This window comes from Trachurus trachurus, assembly GCF_905171665.1.
Source record: "Trachurus trachurus genome assembly, chromosome: 8".
NCBI lineage: Eukaryota > Metazoa > Chordata > Actinopteri > Carangiformes > Carangidae > Trachurus > Trachurus trachurus.
This window is the reverse complement of record NC_139905.1, coordinates 10188820-10214032: the sequence shown is the minus strand read 5'-3', so window position 1 is coordinate 10214032 and position 25213 is coordinate 10188820. Positions and strand designations below refer to the sequence as shown.

Here is a 25213-nt window from a genome sequence, read left to right as displayed (position 1 = left end):
CATCACAGAGCCACGACAAAGAGACACGACATGTCCAGACATGAAAATAAATAACAGAAAGAAAAAAAAGAAATACAAAACCATCACAGAAAACCATCACACAGATGATTCATTACAGTATGTGTTGCTCTCAGTCTCAGGGTCCTGTGCTGTGCAGGAGGGGCTGGGGGCCTTTTACTTGTAATATTTGGCTGGGGGCCCATTGTTTCACAATCAGTCCAAATCTGAACACAGATGTGAAAGAAAAATTGATTGATGAAAAAATGAATAAAATTCTTCTTGCTAAAATCAATACTCGTCCATTGTAGTGGAATGGATGAGAAGAATATTCCTCTGTAAACGATATTCAAGGTTTTTTATTTAACGTCTGTGAGGCTGAACACTCGTTACAGAAACTGTGAGTCTCTGAGAAGAAGAAGAAGTATAGTCTCATGTTATGTAAGCCCATGCAGCCCTGGGGTCTCATTATTCCTGCCTGAGGAGAACTGATCACACAGTGTCGCTTCGCTATGGTCGCTACGATAATGTGCCCGCATCCATCTACAGTAATCACCGCCTATAGGAAAGAAAATCACCATTGACTTCCCTTGGGCCTGGTCCTGAGTCTGTGTTTCAGCTTCAGCCAGGAGCGAAAGCTTTAAATCGACTTGTTTTACTGTCCGGGAGACGAGGACGGAGCCTCATCAATAACCTTCAAGATGAGGAGGACAGGACACGGTGATGTTTATGTGGTCAGTAAAAACAACACAAACAGAGTTACACTGCTGGACCAGTGTCACTGAAATACTGGCACACTTCACATTGTAGTTGATGACATTGCAGCTGAACTGTAGAGGCTCAGCTACAGCTTTTTAAATGTCACCTTTTTTCAGATTTTGTTTAATATTCAAACATTAATAATAATCAACAATACTAATTTCCTTTATGCTGCAGCAAATTGTCTTCTTTTCACTTTTTTCTTTCTTTTTAATGAGGTCATATTTTTGTAAGCGGTAAAATTTTAGTACCAACATTGCATGTGGAAGATTAAAAGCTGAAATTAAACACTTATAATGTATGTAAATATTGAAATATCTATAATTATGTGATATAAAATGAGTCTACTTGTATCAGAAAGTGTTGAGACGGGGGCTAGTTAACTTGCTGAATTCAATACAAGTGGTAGCAATAGACAAAAAACAAAAGGAGAGCGTAACATTTCTGTTTATTCGACTGCTAGTGTTAATGTTGACTGTGTTATCAATAGCAGTGGCTTTAATGACCTATAGCTGATCTATAAATGAAGTAACTTATTGACCAAAACTTACCTACATCAATTACAGTTTATACAGCCTTTTTAAATTGAGCTTTTATTTGGACGTGATAGTGTTGTCATCTGTAGGCAGAGCGAGGCAGTTGGTTCTTTCTCTCTGTTAATGCTAAGCTAAGCTAACTGCACAGACATGAGTGGTTATTATTAATCCATCATTATTTAAAGCAGAAGTAAGCGGAATGTTTGTGTTAATATAAATCTTAAATAGTTATATCTTCCGACAGCAATCACTTTTATAGAGTGTTTGGTCCGAACACGGGTCTGTCAGTCACTCTGCTCTGCTGTAAGCCGAGGAGAAAACTTTCCTTGTATCCTACAACCTTTATCCAGTGAGGAGAGAGAACGGCATAAAGGGGCGGTCCTCTCTGTGTGTGCAGCCAAGGGATGCGTGTGAATGTGGTGACGTAGGGACGAGGGCGGGGACTGCTAACTCCATCGGCTGACAAGAAGTTAGCCAAAACGACCGGATTGCTTACTTCTGCTTTAATCGGCTGAAACTCCACTGATAATTGTTTCTTTAGTTTTGATGTCCAGATGGACTCTGAAGGTCCAGGTCTCCTCTACGTCTCCCTCTGTGTCCTCACACATACAATCACATAATTACTAACTGTGAGGACACGTCTCCCTGGAGAAATACACAAATGCCAGAGTCACCTCCTCCTCCTCCTCTCTCCTTGTCCTCTCTTTCCTCCTCCTCCTCCTCCTCTTTGGGGATTTTTTACTCCCAGTCTGATTTAAGGTGTTGTCAGCTGGTCAATTTCTAAAGGAGTTCTCATCCCGGGCGGTGAAAGGACACGACTGCAAGACCAGCAAAAAGAGACGTGTATTAAGACGAAACTAGAAGAAGATGTTTGAGGTGAAAACTGGATGGATTCTGAGATCACTGCAGAGTAAAAAAATAAAATAACTAAATGTCTCCTTTCCCTCCTCACTGCTGCTAGTTTTCCTGCTCTAGTCGTCTCCCCTGAGGCCGATTCCTTCGCCTGCAGAATGGCAATCTGCTGCGGCCGATGACTCAGTCAGGACGTGATGAATTCAAACGATCCTCTTACTTCATGTATCAGAGCGAAGCAGGTGAGGACGAGTTTACAGATGTCTGCTGCTCCGTTACCACCAGTCTCAGAGGTCTGTGATGCTCCGACGACCTCTCTGACATCTGATAATCTTGATTTCTCTCACTCCACACGGCCCTGACCTTTTAGCCTCTTTTCTTTCTTTCTTTTTTTACAAAGTCATCTTTTAAAAAGTGCTTTTAACAAACCGAACAAATCTCATCTATGTTTCTATGTATGTAATAAAAAGCACAAATACTAATGAACACAAAAAAAGAGGATCAAGACTCCTCCATGACGGTCGAGGTAGTGATTTATTGTCATATCCAGCTGCAGATGTGCACAGAAACAGCCAACATCTGCAACACAACCCTACCTAACAACTCCAGCCCACAGCCGCCAGGAAACATCTGTAGCCAGCAGAGTTTTCATTCTTTCTGCGGGGCCTGACAGTACATTAACAGCTTTATTTGGGTTACGATCAATCAGAAGTAGGTGTTGAATAAAATGTCACACACAGGAAGAGGAGATATTGTTTTAAATATGCTGCGTGTTTTCATACTCGGCCTCCCCTGGGAGACTGCAAGACGTTCAAACCAAACAAGCATCACAAACACTGTTTTCTTTGGGATTTATTAAGTTGTGTTGTTATTTTCTGAGCTGTAATTGTCACAGCGAAGGTAAAAGCATTTGTATTGCACTTCGTGTGTGCACTACAAAAGTCCAATACACTATTAATATAGATTTCTATGTGGTTTTTATGATAAGAATGGTTATTGTTTTATTTGTATTATGCATTAATGCTGTGAAGGTATCAAAACCTCAGCACTAACGGCCTGAAAATGAGCTGTCAGGATTCCTGTAACTTTGTGATGTCACAACAATACAATACAGTCACCACTTTCAAGCCCGCCCACTTGGACTCATCATCCAATCTTTGCAGGATTTGGTTTCTCTGAGTGTTTCATCTAAAATATGCAAAGTTTTCACTCAGGAAACAGTCAGCCAATCAGAAGACAGACTCAGAGCCTCCTCTCTTCTGATTGGCTGACACCGACCTCTTGTTACCAGAGCACCAGAGAGAAGCTGAGAGAGTTTTGTAGTTTTTAGGTCTTAAAACTACAAATATCGTATTGGTACAGTAGATTAATTAACTTTAATCCTGACCTTTTTTAACTTGTATCCACCTCTAAATTAATCAATAACCTGCAGGTCATCTGTGTTTAGGTGACAGTAGGAGAATATGAGGTTATCAGAGTCTATAATTAGAGCAGTAATAATTAACAGTAATGATCATGTCATGACCCACGCTCTAGAGTTCAACCTGCAAACTGACACAGCAGCCTGAGGCCTGTCACCACATAAATTACACTCCAATCCCGGTGATCATTAGGCCTCTCATCACATGCAGACACGGGTCAATACACTGAACTGCAGTGTCATGAAGAAAAAACATCACTGCAAGTCTCTCAGTCTGAACTAATAAACCTTCACACTCAGTTTGCATTCAGCTACGGTAGAAACATCCCGGGGTTTGCAGAGAGCGGAGGTCCACCTGATGTCGCTCACACCTTCTCATCCACTGCTGCTGCTGCAAACACACGCTCTCTGTAAACCATCGATTTAGATATCAGCCACTCACTGCTGCACGTTTCACCGGGTACATGCTGTGCTTGGCCTGTCTACATCCTCCCCCCCTCGTGTTGCATTCAGAGACACGGGAATCGTGGGAAAAGAAAGGGTCATCCAGTTTCACGTGAGGCTAAAGTGCAACTACAACAAGGAAGTCAGTCTTTGGGGGGGAAATAAGGGGGATTTGAAGTTGATGGATTTTGCAGACAATGCCTTTGACCTCCTGGAGTCCAAGCTGATCTTTTTAATCTGTTCTTATTCTACATAGATGGTAGTCTGCCCTTTTTTTCTGCACAAATCTTTCAATTCATACCCATAATTTTATCATGAAATAGCCTATAAATAAAACCTGGTGGAAATAGTGTTTAATGTTCACTGAAAACAAAATTAGCAGCCAATGGAAGAAATCCGGCTATTGGTGCAGTCATTTTACACATTATATTATATTTCCATATTTTACTCATTAACTTGCTTTATAATAAATTATGGTCTTAAGAGCCTACAGGCATTTTAAAGCACCTCATCAACTTTTCCAACTGGTTTTCTCGGCTTGTCTCTACATGAATTAACGATGATGATTTTTCCAGAAATGAAAATATTTTTTTTTAAAAAGAGGTGAATGAGGGAATATCAATGTTACTTTAAAAGATTTGTCATTTCAACTATAACACACAGTGGAGTCAGAGTTTAAGGAATGCAGAATTTGTTTTCATATATAGCCTACTGTATATAGTTTTTGTCTTTAGCTGAAATGCGTCTTGGGAGTCGTAGTTTAGGCTACTGTATCCCTGAACCAGTTTATTTTCTAATTCAGTTGATTGTAAGTAATTTGGACTGATGATTGAGTTTAATAATATTGTCTGTGTTGGTAACTTTATTTGGCTCAAATCTGAACCTAATTACCATCCAATATGACTCCAATAATCATCTCAACGTTGGACCATGATCAATATAATCTCATTACTGAGGCCAACCTCGACCAGTCTGATGTGCCAAGTATTGCTGCCCTTTATTTATTTAGTTAAGACAGTGTGAATCCCTACAGAACCTGAAGGCATCGTCGTCGCAGAGGAGCGCACCGCCGCTCTGCGCTCTGATTGGTCGTGAGGGGCGGTGGGCGTGGCCACCGGCGGAGTGCGGAGACAATAGAGAAAAAGAGAGAGGGGGAGCGGGTCTGGAGCAGACTGAGAGCAGCGGACAGAGAGCAGCGGACAGCGGCTGTGTTGGTGGTGCAGGTCCCGGCCGAGAGGGTGCTTCAACGTCGGGCTGCGGCGTCTCTCTCTCTCTGCACCGCTGAGGATTTAACCCCCAAATAAATACCGACACACACAAAAAAAAACACACAAGTCAAGGATCTGCGACATCTCCTTTCGCTTGCCTCAGGACTCAGGTGTTGTCTGGATGGACTGACATTGCATGCAGCTCATTTTCAAAGGTAAGCTCAGCTGTCTGTGTTGTTAAAATCCCTCATTCACACAACACAACACAACATAACAATTAGCTGCTAATTAAAAGCTCGTCTGTCTGTGTGCCCAGATGTGTTTCTGCACATTTTTACACTCAGATTGCGTTTTAATGAATTGTGTCTTTTCCCTCTGCTGCTGCTGCGTTGCAAAGCGTCACACCACCAGGCTACTGTTGTGTTTACAGCCATGAGGCTTTTACACTATTAATTATCCTCATCCAAAGCCTGTTTGTGTTTTTTTTTTCTTTCCTCCATCACAGCTGTAAATCATCTTCAATTGTCTCACGAGATAAAAAAAAACAAAGTTGCCCCGTTTGAGTTGACAGACAGCAGAACAATGGAGCCTCTTTGAAGCTTTTGTGTCCCAGCTACACAAGTGTAATCAGTCATCTTCTTATTTCTGGAGATTGGCATTTTTGTAAATGTATCGATCCCACTGTTGTTGTTTCTGTTATTTGTACACATTTTTTTGCACGCACATGCTCACGTGCACACCTCCCCACACACATATTGTAGCTGACTTCACATGTGCTGCAGTTATAATGGATGTAAAGCAGGCTTTGTGTCTGCAGAGCTGATTCACTCTTCATGTCTTTGTGTTGGCAGTTTGTGGCTGTAAACAGTGTGTTACACTGACAGTGACCTTAGCTCGGATACAAGGTGATCCACCAGCTTAGTGTTTATTATTAGTACTCATTTTATTATCATTGTGAATTCCCAACAAATGGCACAAAAAACAAAGCCTCTGGAGTCTCACTCACATTGATCCACAGAGATCCTTCTATCACAGCTCTCAGCTGTTTAGAGCTGCAACGATTAGCTGATCAATGGATTTGTCCATCAGCAGAGAAGTGATCGGTGCAATAATCTTCTACAATGGTTCTAGCTTCTCAAATGAGAGAATCTGCTCCTTTTTACCTTGTCAGCTGAATATGTTTAAGTTTTCAACCAAACGGTGTCGTTTTCTGAGGAAAAATTGTGGAGAAAATGCCAAAAAAAAGAGGGGGAAAAAAACGTTGAAAAATTATGTTTTTCATAGTCATCTTGTGATTTGGACCTTTTGAAGACGTATGATTGCTAGTAAAAAAACTCAGAGATTTTTAGTTGATTGTCATAGAAAAGCAGAGAATATTGTGTGTATCTTGGCTGAAAAATTATTAAAACGATTGATCAGTTTCCAAAAAAGTTGTTGTCAATCGATAAATCAGCATTTCAATCATGCTGCTAGAGCTTGTCACTGTTTAGAGCTGAAAAAATAAGTTGATAATTGAAGAATCTCTGATTTCAGCTTCTAAAATGAAACAATTTTCTCGTTTTAATTGAGAAAATTCACTTTAAACTTTGTATTTTTACATTTGTAATTCTTTTGTTTGAACAAAACTACGTGGTAATTTTTTGGCGCCTTTGGCTCTGGGAAGTTTTGCTGGGGAAAACGCAGCTTTGTGCTGTCACACGTTGTTGCCAGGAGTCGGTGCAGAGACCAAGTTTTTAGGTAATGCTACACTTGTGAAGTATCAGCTGATGTGAAATGTGTCAGCAAGAGTTTCATCTTTCATACTTTATTTATTTTGGATTCATTGCTTCAAAATTAGCTATATTCTTTTGGAGGCTCATAAGCACCATCGTCTTTTAGCTTTTCGATTTTTGTTTCGGAAAACAAAATTTTTTGGTTCAAAGAATTATTTTTTTTAGTGTCACATTAATTGATTTGTCAGTGGACTAATGGATGATGAAAGTGATGAGTTGCAGCCCCACAGCTGATGCAGCCAGACCCAGAGCTCCAGAGGAAGAAAGCGGGGCAGAGATTAAAGCCAACCGGAGGGGGGGTAACGTTACCTACTGTAGTGTGGGGCTCACAGCAGCAGAAACGCGCTGGCCCAGTGATGTGCCGCACAAAGCCCCAGTGTTTGAAGACGCTGCAGGCCGAGCTGGTTCCAGCCGGCCCACTTTGATGTGCTCCACAGCTCCATGATCTCTGTGGGAGCCGACCACCGGGCCTCGCTGGAGGGACCGAGCCTCGGGCCACCGCACAGGGACACACACACATCCACATCCACACACACACACACACATCCTCACACATGGTGGGAGTGTTAAAGCCGGAGCTTTTACTTCTCCAAACATTTCATGAGGAAAGAGCTGCTCGTGGGGCAGAAATAATGTCAGTGTATCTGAGTCAGAATAACATTTCACAGCTCGCGTTAGCTCGCCGGCTCTGACGTGAATAGGTAGGGATGACAAAGGATGGAGCTGAGAGGCCCACAGAGACAGTGGTGGAGCAGAGGAGGCCTGTTCACTGTCTGTATGTCTGCTAAATAAGAAGGAAGAAGGGGAAAAAAAACATTTAATAAGGCCAACAGATTGGGCTGGTTTGTATTTGATTGGACCGGTAAAGATTGTTTTGTTCGGCTTGTGATCGTTTGGTGCTGCGGATAGATTACAGTGAATCATCCCCTCTGCCCCTCTCTGATAGAGGCTGAGGTTCATCGGGTTCAGTCGGCTCGGCTGACACACAACGAACTGATGACCGACAAAACCAAAACGTCATTTCAGTTCATTGCAACTGAACCATTTCACAGCAGCAGCTGGTTTCGTTCATGTGAATGTTACTCGGCTGCATTTGGTTTGTGTTTAAGAAGAACAGAGGTGAAGCCTCAAGATTATTTATTAATCATTATGTATAAAAAAGAAGAAGAAGATTAAAGCCTGCAAGCTCCGGAGACCAAGGTCACATCTTAAAGGTCACACATTTTACATTTCTCCTATGTTTTATTTAAAGTGTTGATCCAGAATAAAATAGATTTGTGGCTTTTAAGGAAACAAAAAACATACATTTCTCTCTGGATCTCTTATAACAATAGGTTGGTTTATGAGTGATCCAATGGAAAATTGTGGAGATTACATGTAAACATTAGGTGGGTGGGGCTTGTTGTGACATCACAAAGTTACAGAAGTCCTGACGGCTTGTTTTAAGGCTCAGTTTATGCCTATTATAGACTGTATGAGTTTGGCTTTGCACTGAGGATTTGATACCTTCATTATAATAAAAAAGGACTTGGACCTGATCTACAATCAAAGATATGGAAATGTGAGAATATAGGACCTTTAAAAAGGTTTTGTTTTTTCCTTTTTTCCAACCAACCAACCATTGCTCCTAATTTCTCACTTTTTCTGCCAATCAGATAATTGTTTCAGCTTCAGCGACGCCTCAAACATTCAACTGTGTTTACAAGGCTGTTTCGTTCAATTCAAGCACAAAACAAACTCCACTGGCCTGGCAAATCAACAGTCCAGGTAATTAAGCAACCTGCCAGACTGGCACAACTCAGAAACCAGTTCTGTTGAACCAGCGACTTTCACCTTCTTCTAATTCTATACTGGAGCAAGATAAACCACACAGTTAAACGTCGTACGTTATTCTGGAAGAGGATATCACAGAATATCTTTGATTTTCCGTTGAGAAAACGATGCAGTGCGGTGTTTGGATTTCTCCTGCAGCTCCGAATCTGAAGGGATGAGAGCGGAGGAGATGACAGGTCTTCATTTTAATACCGAGCCGTCGATTCTCCACCTAATAACTGTGCAAGAGAGAGTTTCTGAGTCAAACAGCTCTGATTTCACTTCCTCCGTCCGTCCCACTCTGTTAGGTTCAGACAGCGTTGTGGTGGAGGAGGAGGAGGGTGCAGATGTTGCAGGATGGCGTGAGCTACATTCATACTCATCCAGTCACACTTAACAATGCATGAATGGCCTCACAGGCTTTAGCCTGTTCTACCAGCGGCTTGTCAGCTCTGCACCTTTCATGTTTGTATAACCACAAAGATTTTCTATGTCACGACCGAGGTAGTACAACAAATGATTTAGTCAAATGATCACTGAGGAAATTATGTTGCCACTGCTCAGTTTGTGCTTGTTTGTGCATTAGCAGAATATCTCAAAAACATGTTTACATATTTAATGACAGTTGTCAGGCTATTTGCCAAAGCTAAGTGATTAGTCAGTGCTGCGAGAGATTTTTCTACTGCACTTACTTGAAAAGAAAAAATGTCCCACATGTATCCCATCCTTCTCTGAGGGTACGTCCACACAAATATGTTTCAGTGTTTCGTTCTCTTTTTACTACATTAACTCCTGCTGTCCACATGGCTGGGAGTTTTTCTGCTGCTTAAAACAGAGACTTTGGGAAACGTTATAGCTTCAAAACTAGTCTGGACAGACAGAAAGAAACAAAGACCTTTTGGAACCATTGACATAGAAGCCCAGCTGCCACTCCCTGAGTCTCATTAGCCCCAACCACCAGTTTTAAAAGCAGCACAAACAACAGCTTACAGCTACAGATGCCTTTGCTGTTCCTTGTTTGTAGTATTTTATGCAACTAACCAAATGCAAAGGCGACAATATGCGTCCTGTTTCCATTGGCTCTGTCTGGAGAGAGATGGTTTTAGTCTTACAAGGTATGCCGTATTGTGATGCAAACATTGATTCAGAGTCTACAGGTACGTTTGCTCATTAATCTACAGTATCTAACCACTGGATTTTGCCTTATAATCTCCAAGATCTGCAAAATGTAATGTGAATCTGTGTATAAAGTCTTATGGAGGTCTGACCTGTAGTTTCTGATTTAAAGTCATCGTGACACTGAAGGAGTCGTTGTTGCGATATTTGAGTCGAGGAACCATGATGTTAGCATAAGTAAAAACTGCTAATATTGCACCAGGAGTTAACTAAAGCTATCTAGTTAAGAATTAGGGATTTGGCTTTAGTCTTCCCTCTTCTTTTATCTTCTAATGCACAAATTGTCCCTGAAATTCAATTAAAGAGTTAAGATCAGAGTTCACAGAGTGTTTCTTTTCTCCTCTTTCTGGAACATTCAAATCTCTTAAAGACTTTTGCCGGGAGCCAGAAATGGTTTAAGATGGGAGCACTTGTTTGTTAAGTATTTTTCAGTTGGGTGACATATTGATTTAACATTACAAATGATTAATTGGGTGTCGATGTTTTACAAGTCGATGTTGGCCTGAGTACAAATGAGGTGGCAGAGGCTGTTTTTTCCCCCCCTGCAGTGTTTAATTTGTGTTTGTACTTTTGTCACGTTTGTCCGACACATGTAAGTGTTGATATTAGAGGGTAAACGTTCAGGTGTCCACCAGTGTTTTGGCAGCTTCTCTGTTGTTTTGTCTGAGCGTTTGGTCCAATGAGCAGCAGAGACAGTGTGTATCCGAGGGAACAGGAGCATCTATTGGCAGCATATCAGCGACGATCTGGCTCCATGAATAGATTGATAAACATTGTGCCATGGTCTTAAAATCTGTCCTAAAACAAACTGGAGGCTACTGCAGGGGCTTCAGAGCAGGAACAGTGTGATCTGTGGTCTTTGTTCCAGTTAAAACTCTGGCAGCGTTATTCTGCACAAGCTGCGATTGATTTGCTGCCTTTTCTGTGATACCTGAGAGCATTGCATTGCAGTAGTTTGAATAAAAGCTTGCAAAGGCTGAATGGCAGGGAGAAATACTAGCACTGACCTTTAAGCTTTGTTCATTTTCTGCAACTTGAAAGTCATGCCAGTCAGTCACAAATATATTTCTTGCCAATGGTGCACAGTTCATTTTCTTTTATTTGCACTACATTGATTTTTATTTTCAGAAAAACGTTTGGTTACTTATAAATGGCATCACTTGAGCTGTGAGGTGTTTTTAGGACATTTTATGTCATGAGATGTGCCTGTCATGCTTGGATGTTCATTCATTATGGATAACTCTGATAATGATATTTTGTGTAAATCACACTGAATCTAAAAATCCGTGTATCATATTTGGGTGTCCAAATTTGACTGAGTAATGACTCAAAGGAGAATGAGTTATTCCTGACGCATCTGGAGGAAGTATAAGCCTTTATAAGGTCAGTGAAGAGGCTCAGATCTCCCGGTTGCACTGCGACATAGAGTAAGGAGTCATCAGCATAGTGGCGAAAATGTAGGAACGTGCTTAAAGATTATGACAAGTAGTGAATCTACAGTAGAGTTGTGTGTTGTTGTTCTCGATATGGAAAGGCAGACAGAACAGCTCTACTTGAGGATTGTTTATGAGATTATTCTTGTTAAGGGAAGCTAACGTACCTTAAACTGAAGATCAGTGGACCAAGTAATGAACCTTGTGGTACTCCACATGGGAAGTTCCTTTTCCAGCCACAATTTAAAACAAAAACTGTTGTACCTACCTGCTCCAGTCTGACTAATACCGGACAAAGAAAATCCAGATAGTTAGTTTACATTAACAAACATATCACCTAAATAAACTTAATTCTCATCTCATGGCTTTTGTTTTTAAATCATGTTGAGAATTAATACTAAGGGGGACATTTTTCAGCATAATGATCAAGATGAAGTACAACAGGTGTTCAGACGAGCCATGGGAGTAAGCAGCTTATCAGGAGCAGTTGAAGGGATAAAAGTATATTATCCATGGTGCTGTTGCTGCATGAGGGTGGATAAAAAGACCATTAACACTTTGTCAGCTATGTGCTAGGCTAGCACTGCTTTCCAACAGCAGGTGTTCCCAAAGTCGGACCGTACCACTCACCTCACCGCTCCTGTGTGGTGCAATAGGCAGGTAACACTAGATGGGAGGTACAAAAATGACGCAAGTCCAAGATTGGCAGAGCTCCAGCTGCGCTGTGATTACACATGAGTGTTTCACCGAGAAGAAAGACAGCAGGGCGGTCTCATCCCACTTCGTCCGGGAGGCAAACGGCGCTCCTTGAGAGTCCTCTGGGGAGCAGCCGTGGCACCGCAACCCTGAGAAGGAGCGCTGGGAGCTGCTGCAAACATAAGATGCTGCTAATTAGTGCTGGATGTGACTTCTCTCATCTCCAGGCTCTTTGATGACAGTAGCATGAGAGCACATACGAGCATGTACTTATGCTCAGGAGGTTTCACGGTTCAGAGACACTGTTCGTACTACATGCATATATGTCAAGGTTTTCATGGTTAAACGAAGCCAAGAATAAAACAAGGCAGCAGTGAATATCTTTTTAGGCCCTTTGCCGTAGTACCTCCTGCAGCAGCGTAAATCTGAGCGTATGTGCAACGAAACTGGCTACAAATTTCAATTGAATTTCGAGAAAATGTACATAAGAAAACATGAATAAATAGATGTATCAGTTCACTGCTTTTATGCAAATATTAGAGGTTCACTAGATGAACAGCTGGTGGTGCTGATTCTCATGTCAGAGAAAGAAGATGCATATTCTTTGTAATTTTTCAGGAAACAATATTTGAATCTTGATGTAAATAATCTGACACATTGTTGGTTGATTTCTAGTTCATGTGATATTGACTGAGTGATGAAGTTGCAGAGCTGTTGAGCTGACTGTTAGTGTGTCCCCATTGGTCGCTGCCCTTTTTAAAAATGACTTTGCATGAACAAGTTGTGCTAAATGTCACTAGATTTAGTGACTTTTCAGATCCTTCCAGTGACTTAACGAAATAACTTTGCAGTACAGTCTTTGTCTTTGACAAATGTGTCTGGGGTTTTTGTCAGACAGTGTCGTGGTTATAAAACCAGGATTTTAAAGCAGCAGCTTGGAAATATCTTGGTAGTTAACATGTCAGTCTCTATTTAATACTTGTTCTGTTGTCTGACTCCAGACTCAGATAAATGAGTGAACAAGAACAGCTCTGTTGTGAATTAAAACACTGTGAGTACAGAGAGAAGGAGACGAGCAAAGAGACAGAGGGCTGAAAGCAGCCGACACTGGGCTTAATGCAACAACATGGTGCAGTCATACACTTTGCTTTTTCTCTAATTCCCAGTGTTGCCACAAAGCACAAGAACGGTTGGATGGACTGGCACTTCCTGTTGATAACCAGACGATGATTTCCGCTTTGACTGTTGGGACGTAAAGAGAACAGAGAGTTTGAAAACAGTGAACTTCACATGAACACAGAAATAAGCCAAAAAGTGCAGCTATTCTTCTTCTTCGACCCGTCAGTTTAATTTGAAGATGCCGAACGCGGAGCTGAGATAACTCGCTCTGGTTTTCATTTTTCCAAACCCATTTTCATTTACTGTGAGGGTAATGTGGACACTGTGAGGCAAGGCTGCGCAGAGCACTTTATTAAAAATCTAATCACAAAACTAAAATATGAAGCGAAGAGCCGGCGAGTGCTCATCTGTGAGCAGCAGGTACTTTTTTTTTCTCACCGGTCGTCTCATCCACTGTGTTTTATTGACCTTGTCAGGGGGATGCTGAGTGGACCGCTGATGGACAGCCACTTGGCTCCACCGGCTTCAGCTGACTCCTCATTTTTATCTGAGTTCGTACTTTTCCGCTCGGCACACACTGTTTTTGTCCTGAGCCATTTTCATCCACCACGATCGCTGCACGACAACACAGTTTCCTTTGAGTCTCAGCTCTTTGTAAACAACTGACAATGATGTATCGATCTGAAAGTTTTGAACCTGAGGTTTCAGTCTTTGGTTGATTGATCGTTTGAAACACGTGTCGAGCAGCTGTTATGCAAGAAGCTGCGACTAATGTACCTGTCAGATTCATGATGAATGATTTCATCCACTTCTCACCTCAATTACAGTGTTTAAACTAAGAGCAGCGCTTTTGAAATGTTTCTGTTTTAATGGTTATAATTCAGTCTTGTTTGTAGTCAATACACTCAAAACTACGGTGGCCCTGAGAGCTCAACTGCAATTTCAGAAAACACATGCAAATACACAGATGTGCTGCAAACAATATTAATGATAACAATTGTGATATAAAGAAAATGCATATAAAAAAATTTACAAAGTGCTTTTACAAGAAAAATAAAATTTACAAAACAATCATTTAGCAACACATTTGCTGCAAATGAACAAAAGTGAACAAATATGCTGCAATTTTAGTTCAATAACACAACTCAAGAGTTTCAAAGTTGTAATGCTATAATCACACCTTAAAAAAAGGCTGAACAATTCACCGAAATATCAGAAATCCCAATGGGACCAAGGGCAAGTGCAATATCCAATATAATACAGTAACACCAACAATCACATTGTGTTGACACCAATAAATCCACCAGAGTGATGCATCAGCCAAAAATTTTGCATATTGGAAATAAAATCAATAAATATCAAGAAGCAGCAAAATGAAATGTGAAAACACACCGAGTTTCCATAACACGTCTGATTTCATTGAGGTCTGAAGTGTTTTTTTTTTTTTAAATCAACATGGCTTCAGCTCTTTCTTGTGAAATATACTGTATGTTTTTGTTTTTGTTTAGTGTCACTGCCTTCACACGTCCCTCCTAAGTTATGTGCACATGTTTCTCCCGTCGTGCGCGGCGCTCCAAGTGCAGACAGGAGCCATCATCTCTAAGGCAGCGCAGATGGACCCGCTGCACAGGATGTGGCTAGCATCCTGTCTGATTCCACACTTTCTCATCACCCGTTAATGAGAGATGGTAAAATTCTGCTGCGCCATCAGGGCCGCGAAGCCTCTCCAGACACTCGGGGACGTCGGCTGCCGAGGTGATGAGTGATGGAGGACGCAGCAGACAAGTGTTGTTTTGGCATCTTTTGGTGGCAGGAGGAGGACGAGGAGGAGGAGGAGGAGGAGGAGGAGGAGGAAGGTGAGACAGATTTGCTGAGAACGGGAACCAGCAGGCGCGACACAGAGTAGAAACACATCAGGTCAGAAGGAGGATCATTAATCAGGAGGATCGTTAAATCAGATCCACAAATAGAAAAACTTTCCTCCACTTCCTCAGCCTCAGTTCACACTTCATCTTTTCCGTCGTCGGTTTTGGAGACACGTCACTGAGGGGGCGGGGCAGAGTCCCCTGGGTCTGCAGCTGATTGGTTCTCACTGTTGATGAGCTTTTAGATGAATCTATCAGCTGTTTATTCGTCAGCAAAACGTAAAGAATGGTGGGAAAATATTCCACTTGACTTCGGAGTCACCTTACAAATGTTTTCTCTTTGTCCAACCAAGAGTACAAGTCAGTTGACTGGACTCGTACGATGTCGATCGGTCAACAGGCAACAGATCGTTCTGTTTGATAAACACAGTCCAAAGGCCGTTGCTGACGTGTGTTGAACAAAACAAGAATAACAGCAATAATAAATCACTTCACTTTGCAGCTGTTTGTGCAGGACGTTATCTCAGTGTAACAGTTCAAGCTAGAGATTCAGTGTAACATCTCACTTCTCCTGGTGGTGTCTGTCGGTCAAACATTCATGGTCCTCAGAGGATGAATCCTCCTGGTGTTTACAATAAGATTTGCAAGATTTGGTTTTGTGTGTTTGAGTGAAATGCAGGTCAAAATGACACTTTGTTTTCTGACCAAACCTTTTCAACATTTGCAGAAGCTCTGATGTGGGTCATTCCTAAAATCTGTTTGTAACGTATCTTTGTAGCTTTTTCACTATAATGCTGTTATTTTTATAATTTGAGGGTTACCTTCATACTTCAACCTCATAGAGCCATTTTGGATATGTTGTTATTGGGAAGACTGTTTTCCTGAAGCCACACCTCGTCTCTTTGTCCTGGAGCTCTGCGCTCACAAATCAAAAGATTACATAACAGCTCGTTTGGCCTGGACTCAACTCATTCTTATTCACCGTCTCTATATGTGTATGCACAGTAACAATAGGTGTGCTGTGTATAGAGTGGGGGTGGTGGGGGTTGTGTGGGAAAGGGGGGATGTGGGTGGATGCCGCCTGCACATCGTGAACCTTTCTTTTCCTTTTCCTGCTCCTCCTGCTCTACAGGAACATCCATCTCCAGACCAGACCTCGCCGTCCCGCCGCGAGAATGAACTCCTCGACCCATGGCTCCCGCGCCTCCATCGACATCCTGGAGGAGCTGCAGCTCATCGCTGCCCAGAACCTGGAGAAGCTGGACATCAACAAGTACTATGAGATCGTCCGCGAACTGGGCAAGGGCACCTACGGGAAAGTGGACCTGGTCATCCACAAAATCAGAGGTAATGACCAAATGCTGCAACTAACGAAACCAGTACTTATTACAATTTAAATACGAGGAACCCAAGTTAACATATTCTGTTTGGTTTTTTTTCATCAACCAACCCGAAAAACCCAATCAAAAACCCCAAAATGTTGAGTTTATGTAGCAGAAAACCAGGAAAATAGCAGATATTCACATTTAGAAGCTGGAAATTTTCCATTTTTGTCAGTCAATTAAAGGGATAGTTCACCCAAAATTGAAATTTCACTCATTATCTACTCACCCTTATGTCGACTAAGGGCTGGGAGAAGTTTCAGAGTTATACGCGGCTTCTTTGAGCTACAGGGGGTCTCAGCATAGCAGTGCATGTCCATATAATGGTTGCAAATGGATACCACTTTTCTTCGTAACAAGAGGGTGAGTAGATAATGAGTGCAATTTGAATTTTGGGTGAACTATCCCTTTAATGACCCTGCATGTATGGTGGGTGTCTGCAGCAGCAGGGGCCCAACCACAGAGCTTTGCCCCAGGCTCTAGAGGAGTTTCATCCGGCCCTGCTTCTTCTTTCTGAAATCAAGGACAAAATAAAAAAAATAAAAAAAACTCCTTGACTATAAAAGCACAGGGTCTTTTTATGGAGAAGGACACTGTTCATTTTGCTTCTCCAGTTTCAGTTCATCACCTCTTGTAGGTGGAAAACGACTCCCTCAGATTCACCTGCAGAAATGAATCTGGCCTCAGAGCGAGCAGGAAAAAAAGCCACCAGCTTGCTCTCAGAGAAACTGGGATGTTGCTCGCTTTTGTGGGTCTTTGCTTATGAAACGAGGTGGAGTCGTTTTTTACGTAACAAGCAGTTCAGCTTCAGAAAAAACGAAAAAAAAAAAAAAAGAACGTTTGCATTTCACAGCAGCAACGCGAGCGAGAGAATCGGGAATAATGGTGTTTTGTTTTCCCCTTCCTGGTGCTCAGACATACAAAGGCGCAGGTGAAGCGCTCGGATTCAGCTCTGAAGTGTTTTCTTTTAGACATGAACCCTCCGAGGTAACGCGCAAAGCTTTTTTTTCACGAGCTCAGGATCCAGACGATCTAAATTCACTATTTAACTAACAGAACAATGGGTCGAAGCTTTTCACATTAAAAAAGCCAAAATGTTGACCATCTGCTCAGAGCCTCTTAATAATCTCTTTTATGGAGCACAAATCCTTTTTTCAAGTGGCTGCAGTCTGGCACTCAGATGAATCCTGTCCTTTTGTGGCCACTCAAATGTGCAGCTGAAGGACGAGAGACAGCACGTGTACAGTACCTGCTGCCGGTTCACGATCGGCCGCTGCGGCTTCAGTTGTCTGCTCTCAGGTTTTCTTAACGCTGCTCGGTGTAAATGTCAAGTTAAACGAGGGAAATAAATGGTCTCTGGAGGCATTTATCATAATTGTCTGTAAATGCATTTTACCGAAGCTGGGAACTCGGAGCTAAATCAGAATAATTGTGACTGTTAAGTAACGGCCAGAGGTTCATCACTGACAGGCTTAATGTGTCTCTCTAGACACATTAATGTTACAGCTGCACAGCACGAAGAGGCGACACGGAACAGCTGAAAAGTGATTTCTAAAAGCTTTAAGAAAATTGTTTTTTTGTGTAATTATCCCGAAACTATTTTTCTTTAAAACAACCTGATATAATTGCACATCATGCTTTAAAACAGAATGATGTGATTACGAAAATAGCTGTAGCTACGAAACCTTGTCTCCAGCTCCGGCTCAAATGATATAAAAGTCCAAAGTCTTAACATGTTCAGTTCAGTTGTTGCTGTGGCTCTTTGTGCTCCAGCCCAGCTGCACTGAGGTCATCAGGCCTGTTTACACATGTTTTGGCACTTCACACATATTAATGTTGCTGTGCAGAGAATCAAAGGCAGATCCTTCAAGTTTCATTACTTTCTCTCATGAAATCAAGTTGCTAGGAGCCTGAGGAGTAATTTCATCCAGTAATGTTGTAACCATCCAATGTAGAGCCATGCATATACATAATGGTGCATATTTTGGGTATAGCAATAATGGGTTTGATTGTCAGTCATGAATAAATTGTGCATAAATCTGCATGAGAAACATAAAGACAGATGCTCATTGTGGCTGCAGAACGTCCTTGAGAAACATCATGTTGTTAATTATTCTGAAACTCAAGGAAAACTTGAGTGAAAACTGTTTGTGCATCCATGAGTGCACTGCAAACAGAAGCTGCTAATGGTTCGTTCAGTGTATTTTCATTAGTGCCAGTTTGCTTAGATGTAGATAAACACTGGCTTAAAACAAGAGACCGAAACTGGATCCATAATACCTGGCTGAATATACAGAGGACTGTCATCTTTTGATTTATTTTTTCAACATCCCATCATTGTGGGGGTAAACTGCATCGTGGCTGTAAAAACAAACCGTGACCCCGCCCTCTTGACCTTTTTCTGAAGAGGCTGCTTGCTGTATAAAATGCACACAGCACTTTACAGAGCTGATCCGGTGCTATTGGAGAAGTGTCGCCTCTCGTCTCCGCTGACACACACCGACTGCCGGTGCAGGAAGAGGCAGAAGTGGCGGCGCTCCAGGTTTTATTGTCTGGGGTATTTCTCGCAGCTTTCAGATTAGCCCTGGTAATTTCTCTTCCCTCTTGTTCTGGGCAGCGAGTGGCCTCTGAGCGGGGAGATGCGGCGAAGCACACAGCCTCCGAACCATGTCCTCGCAAATTGCCTTTCTGTGTTTCCTCCAGATGACTAAGAGTGTTGTTGTGCATCCCCCTTCATTATTATATGAAGTGAAATGATTTACTTCAGGGTAGAACGAGGCTCGTGTCTCGTCTTTGGTCTTTCTAATCTTATTACCGGCCTCTCCATGAGGACATGTTTGCAGCTGTAAACATCACTTTACTGCAAAATCCCAGACATGAAAGCTGATCAGCAGCATCCTGGTCACTCGCAGTGGGAACACGGCTCGTCTGGCAGATTTTAAATACTTACAATATAAATCTGCCGGAGAGAGGGAGGACAAAAAAAAAAGCCATCAGGATTTAATTCAGTGACGTTAGAGAGTTTAATTATTCATGAAATTTGAAATGATTTTAATTAAGTTTCTTGCATGCAGTTAGGCAGCTGTGAAATAAATCCCCAAACACTTAAAAAAAAAGGGTAGAAAAAGAACAAGAAGTGAGGAATGAGATTGGAGGTTATGTAACCGTCCCCTGTCCTCCTTTTTTTTTTTCTTTCCCAGGCACAAAAATGGCCTTGAAGTTTTTGAGGAAGAAGACCACCAAGCTGAAGAGCTTCCTGCGCGAGTACAGCATCTCCCTCTACCTCTCGCCCTGCCCCTTCATCATCAACATGTACGGCATCGCCTTCGAAACGGACGAGTACTACATCTTCGCCCAGGAGTACGCTCTGGCTGGAGACCTGTTCGACATCATCCCTCCACAGGTGACACATGCTGAGACAGGAACGTGTGGAGGAGTCGGGTTATAGGTGGAAATTAATTAACAATCCGCTCCTAAAAAAAAAAAAAAAGTGGTTTGTTGTCCGACTAGTTCTCAAATCTCACTAGTGTTATGACCTGATTTTAACATTGAAGGCTTCTCCTTCCACTTGCCTTTGTGCATCTTTAATAGGCAGAATGAAAACATCACATCTTTTTGGAGCAATGAGACGATGACAACCTCAACTGGCCACAGGAAACAACCAGAAATGTCACATTTTCTTTAACTTTTTCACAGTTGGATGCTCCTCTAATTTATTATCCAATTACTTTTCTCATGCAACAGTTCAGTTGTCATCTGACCAAACTGTGAATCTATCCAAACAGTTCACTTTTAAACTGTGAATAACACTGTGGTACTGTATGTGTAAAGCATTTTACTTTTTACATGCTGTTATAAAGGTTTTGGATAAAGACGGTATTAACGTATCACCACAGCATGGATGTCAAAGTTATTTAAAAGGCAAACAATAATTTAGTTTGATAAACATCTGGGTCTGTATTACAGAAACATCTTTTTTATTTTTGATATTTTATATAATACAACTTTATTAGAAATGTTCCTCAAAATATTGGTAAGCATTTTCTACTCATTTTCCAGATGTTTTTCACATATTTATATACGTTGTGTCTCTGTTGGTTATACATTGGCATCTAGTGCTGTTTACTGCTGCTGTATTTTCTTTTTCCATGACATTTAGTTGTCAGCTCTGTAGAGTCACCACTTCTGGTGCCAAAACACAAAAGTCTACTGGATTTTGCTCTGAAGGATTATCAACATGAAAGAGCAGCGAAAGGCTGAGAGAGCTTTTTGATATTTTATGTCATGACCGATCAGGTGTTTTTGGGGATGAGAAAATCTGGCAACTTACTGTAATTACTTGACAGTGGATTCACAACCAGAGGATTAAGTCACAGAAGCACAAACTTTCAGGTCTGAAAAATGAAGCCAACAATAAAGTGCCAAACACTGCAGTTCCTCAAACGGCCACTTGAGGGTGGCTCCATCAGTGAGTCAATTAACATCTCCGATGTTAAAATGTCCAGGTTAAAAGCAGGAATAAACAAGTTTACAGCCTGACATGAAAATGGGTTCGGTCTCTATAGCTAATAACTCACCTGCCAACATTTCATTAAGACCTTCGTAGTTCGAAGTTCTGCAGAAGTGAAGGTGTGGCCTCTTTTGATGACGGATGGGGGAACTTATGCTTACCACTAATGAGCATGTACCAAAGTTTCAGCTCCATCTCTTTGACCATTTTTTTGGATTAGCTAGAAGTTAGAAGCGGAGTCAGTCACTGCCAAGACGGTGATGGTATAGTAGCTCACTCTCAGCTTCAAAACTGCTCCTCAGAAACCTAAGGGTTCTCATAAAATAACAATGCTGATGACCTGTGCCTGTTGTGCTTTGTGTCCAGGTGGGACTCCCTGAGACGGTTGCCAAGCGCTGCGTCCACCAGGTGGCCATCGCCCTGGACTACCTGCACTGCAAGAAGCTGGTGCACAGGGACATCAAGCCCGAGAACATCCTCATCTTCGACAAAGAGTGCAGAAAGGTCAAGCTGTCAGACTTTGGCATGACGCGGCGTGCCGGCTCTCCAGTGAAGCGCGTGAGCGGCACGATCCCCTACACGGCGCCCGAGCTGTGCGACACCTCGCGGCACGAGGGTTTCTGCGTGGACTACAGCACGGACGTGTGGGCGTTCGGCGTGTTGCTCTTCTGCATGCTGACGGGGAACTTCCCCTGGGAGAAGGCCATGCCGAACGACGCCTTCTACGAGGAGTTTGTCCGCTGGCAGCGCCGCCGGACAGGCACGGTGCCCTCGCAGTGGCGCCGCTTCACGGACGAAGCTCTGCGGATGTTTCGCCGGCTCCTCTCCATCGAGCAGGAGCGCCGCTGCTCCGTCAAGGAAATCTTCAGCTACTTCCATCAGTGCTGGATGTTGGACACGGAGAACGGGAACAGCGGCAGCGGCAGCAGCAGCAACGGTGGTTTGGCGAGCAACGCTCCTCCACCTCTGGACATCAGCTCGTCCTCGTCCGAAGAAGACGTGTTAGTGGACAGACTGAAGCAGCAGAGCCTGTCGCCGGCCTGCGTGGTGGGGAAGGGAAGCATCATGATGGAAACCAACTACTCCTCCATGTCCGCCAACAGCTCGCCGTCCTCCACCGGCAGCTACGACCGCGTCAACAGAGAAAACAACGAGAGAGGACGCATCCTGGTGACCACGCCCATCGAGATCTGTGTGTAGAGGCCGCTAGCCGACGCTGGTTTTACAGGAAAACCTGCTCTCAACGCGAGGCTGGAGTGAGCTGAGAAAGGAGGAAGATTTCTCCGAGAATGAGAAACGCTAGGAAGGTGGAGGAGGAGGAGGGCGCTACCAACAGTCTTGACAAACGTTGTAGCTTCACTGCGGATTTAATCGTTTCCGATGACGAACGAACTCTGAGGAAATGACCAGTGAGACAATCACACGCCGTAGCCTCCTGTATGTGGTCTAATACTTCAGTTACTGAACCAGAGCACGAGCTCCTGTAAAGACATCTGTAAAGAAAGAAAGAAAAAAAACTGAACGGAGAGCAACAAAAACAAAAAACAAACACACAAAAAACATAATCCACAAGCAATACTGTATGTTCAGATGTTCTGGAATAACCCAATCACTGCAAAAATAATCTGAAGAAGAAGAGAGAGGTGTTACTGGCTTTCTGTCAGATGATTTGTGCATAAAAGACTGATGGTACTATTGTGTGTTTATTGTAGTGTACCATTTTCATGTTTGATAGATACGTGTCTGTGAAGTGTGTGTGTGTGTGTGTGTGCGTGTTTTTCTTATTTTTATTTCGGTTTAAATTATTTATTTATGTCAGATACATATATTTATGATTTGTTTTATGGAGTGGCAGAAATCTGAACCTTGCTTCTTTTTTTTCAATTTTTTTTCAATTTTCTCTGAAAAATTAAATTAAAATGAATGAAAATTTGAATTATTCACACAAAAAACGAACAAAAAACAGTAGAAGCAGGTCATTTTTGGCTTTAACACAGCCACCTTTTTTTTCTCCTTTAAACTCTTTGCCATCATGTTGTTGTTATTGTTGATGTTGTGGTCACCCATTTAAAAGTAGATTAATGTAGGCTGTCTTTCTCACCAACAATGTCCCTGTCAAAGTTTGAACCCACTGTACAGTAGCAATCGACAATACAAGTGGCTGAAAGTGTTCATTCTTATTTTTCTAACCAGTCGCCCCATAAAACTGGGACAATCACTGGATACCGCAGCACAGTCAAACACTTTTTGAACCATTTGTAAAGGTGATGAATGAAACAAAAACTACATTTCCTCTGTGATCACATACAATCATCTACTGGGTAAAGAAAAGTGTACAAACATGCCACGAATAACCCTGATTTCTCTACTTGCATGGCTAATAAAGAAAATTGAAACTGCACCTTTCAGTGAGCATTTAATAATGTAACAAGTGATATATTTGGACTTATCTTCTTTTTAAAAAAAATAATAGGCAAGATCCTGGAGTTCCTTAGCATAATTGAACAGCTAGAATAAAATTAAAATTCAGTATTGGGGATATTCAACGTTTTTACTACCCTCTCAAACTTTTATTCCAGTTTTTTGCTGTACAATTCATTAGGAGGCTAAAGTGAGACGGGACAGACGAATGTAGAAAACACAAAAACGTTTGGATTTTGGGGATACAAATGTTTCAGAAATTTAAGTCTCCTTTCTCTTGTGTTTTTCAGAAATATTGCATGAATATTAATGTGGTGAAAATTTGTTGAAATAAAAACTGGAGACAAAAAGATAAGAGGCCTCTGTTCCTTATTTTATGAAATGAATAGTTCAATATTATGGGAATATGTTTACGTTGTCTTGTGGATACATAGGCCTAAGACAGAAAGGTGATGTAAATATGAAGCTACAATTAGCAACTCGCTAGCTTGTGTATGTGGAAAATGGATAAAAAGCCAGCTTTGCTCTGTCCTCCAGTGACAAATGATCAAAAATCTAATTTATAAATGGTGTTATAAGCTATTTAGGTTTTATCTCGATGAATGAATGCTGTTGCTTTCTGAGAACAGGTTATGATAATGTTTGCTTGGAGGCATTTAAACTAAATGCTAACAAGAAAGTGACCAAAGAAAAGTTAACATGTTGCTTTCCACCTCTATTGGTGGTTAAAGGAACACAGTTTATGTGAAACACTTCCTCTAAACTGGTAAAGACCAAAAGTAGGCTATAACTTACAATAAGTGAAAAGGTGATTTTGTCTAAATGACCATTTATGAACCAGCTTACTTTGCTTGCTTTTTTTTGTACAAATTAAACAAACATATTACATACATACATACATACATACATACATACATACATACATACATACATACATACAAGATATAACGTGTTATTTTTGAAGAGCTAAGAGGCTAATTTTGAGCTAGCCTAGCTGTTTCCATTCTCTGATAAGCTAATCTTGAGCTAACTGGCTGCTAGCTGCAGCTTAAAGCTTGGAAGTAGATCAGAGAGTGGTATCAATCCTCTGGCTGGAAATTAAGTCAGTCCAATTGTTTAAAGACTCTTTTGAAAGTGAAAATTATATGCCTGTACCCATGGCTCGATTACTGAGTGAGCTCACCTGGTGCAGGGCCAAGGGACAACAGGCGGCGGGCCCCTGATCTTCACCTGCAAAATATCCCTTTGAAACCAGAACGGCCACATCAAGTGTATCCGACAGCAGTCTCAACACAAAGAGATTAAAAACACAAACACATAAAAATGGCTAGAGATGCAAAACAGCCACAGAGACACATAATGATGCAAAACCACGGCACAGAGATGCAACATGTCCTCAAAGAGACACAAGACAAACACTATGCAGGAGGGCGACAGATGCAGAACGACAACAAAGCGACACAAAATGACCGAAAAGAGATGCAAACAGTCATCAAAGACAAATACAAAACGGCAAGAGACAGAAGATGATTGCAAAGAGACTGAATGTGGCGATGAAGAGACACTTATGAAACAGTCAGATGCAAACCACAAAACAACAGTAACAACAAAGATGCATGGTTTGCGGCAGTTCTTGCATCATAATCCAACCTCACCATCTATAGGACATGTATGTTGTGACAGGGTATAGTGTACATCCTAATAGATAAATAACTTTGCATTGAAAACCAAATCAAACTATGACTTTACAAACATTTTAAAATTCAGTAACAAAGAGCCACTTATGCACCATGCACAGAGCTAAATTATAG

At 41.8% G+C, this 25213-nt stretch overlaps 1 protein-coding gene across 1 annotated transcript; it reads left to right on the top strand.

The window, feature by feature from the left end:
* The first annotated feature begins 5191 nt into the window (after positions 1 to 5191).
* Positions 5192 to 23757, top strand: unm_sa1261 (un-named sa1261). Its single transcript, XM_083977876.1, has 4 exons — positions 5192 to 5431; positions 16222 to 16436; positions 19672 to 19874; positions 21348 to 23757. The coding sequence occupies exons 2-4, from the start codon at positions 16265 to 16267 to the stop codon at positions 22179 to 22181; spliced, it is 1209 nt and encodes a 402-aa protein (XP_083834002.1). The 5' UTR covers positions 5192 to 5431; positions 16222 to 16264; the 3' UTR covers positions 22182 to 23757.
* The last annotated feature ends 1456 nt before the right edge of the window (positions 23758 to 25213 follow it).

What these genes read in the sequence shown, in the direction of transcription:
- unm_sa1261 (XM_083977876.1), top strand. Translation starts at nt 16,265, where the DNA reads ATGAACTCCTCGACCCATGGCTCCCGCGCCTCCATCGACATCCTGGAG. An exon ending in GGTCATCCACAAAATCAGAG is followed by an intron (nt 16,437 to 19,671) that starts GTAATGACCAAA and finishes TTTCTTTCCCAG; the next exon opens with GCACAAAAATGGCCTTGAAG. An exon ending in TCGACATCATCCCTCCACAG is followed by an intron (nt 19,875 to 21,347) that starts GTGACACATGCT and finishes CTTTGTGTCCAG; the next exon opens with GTGGGACTCCCTGAGACGGT.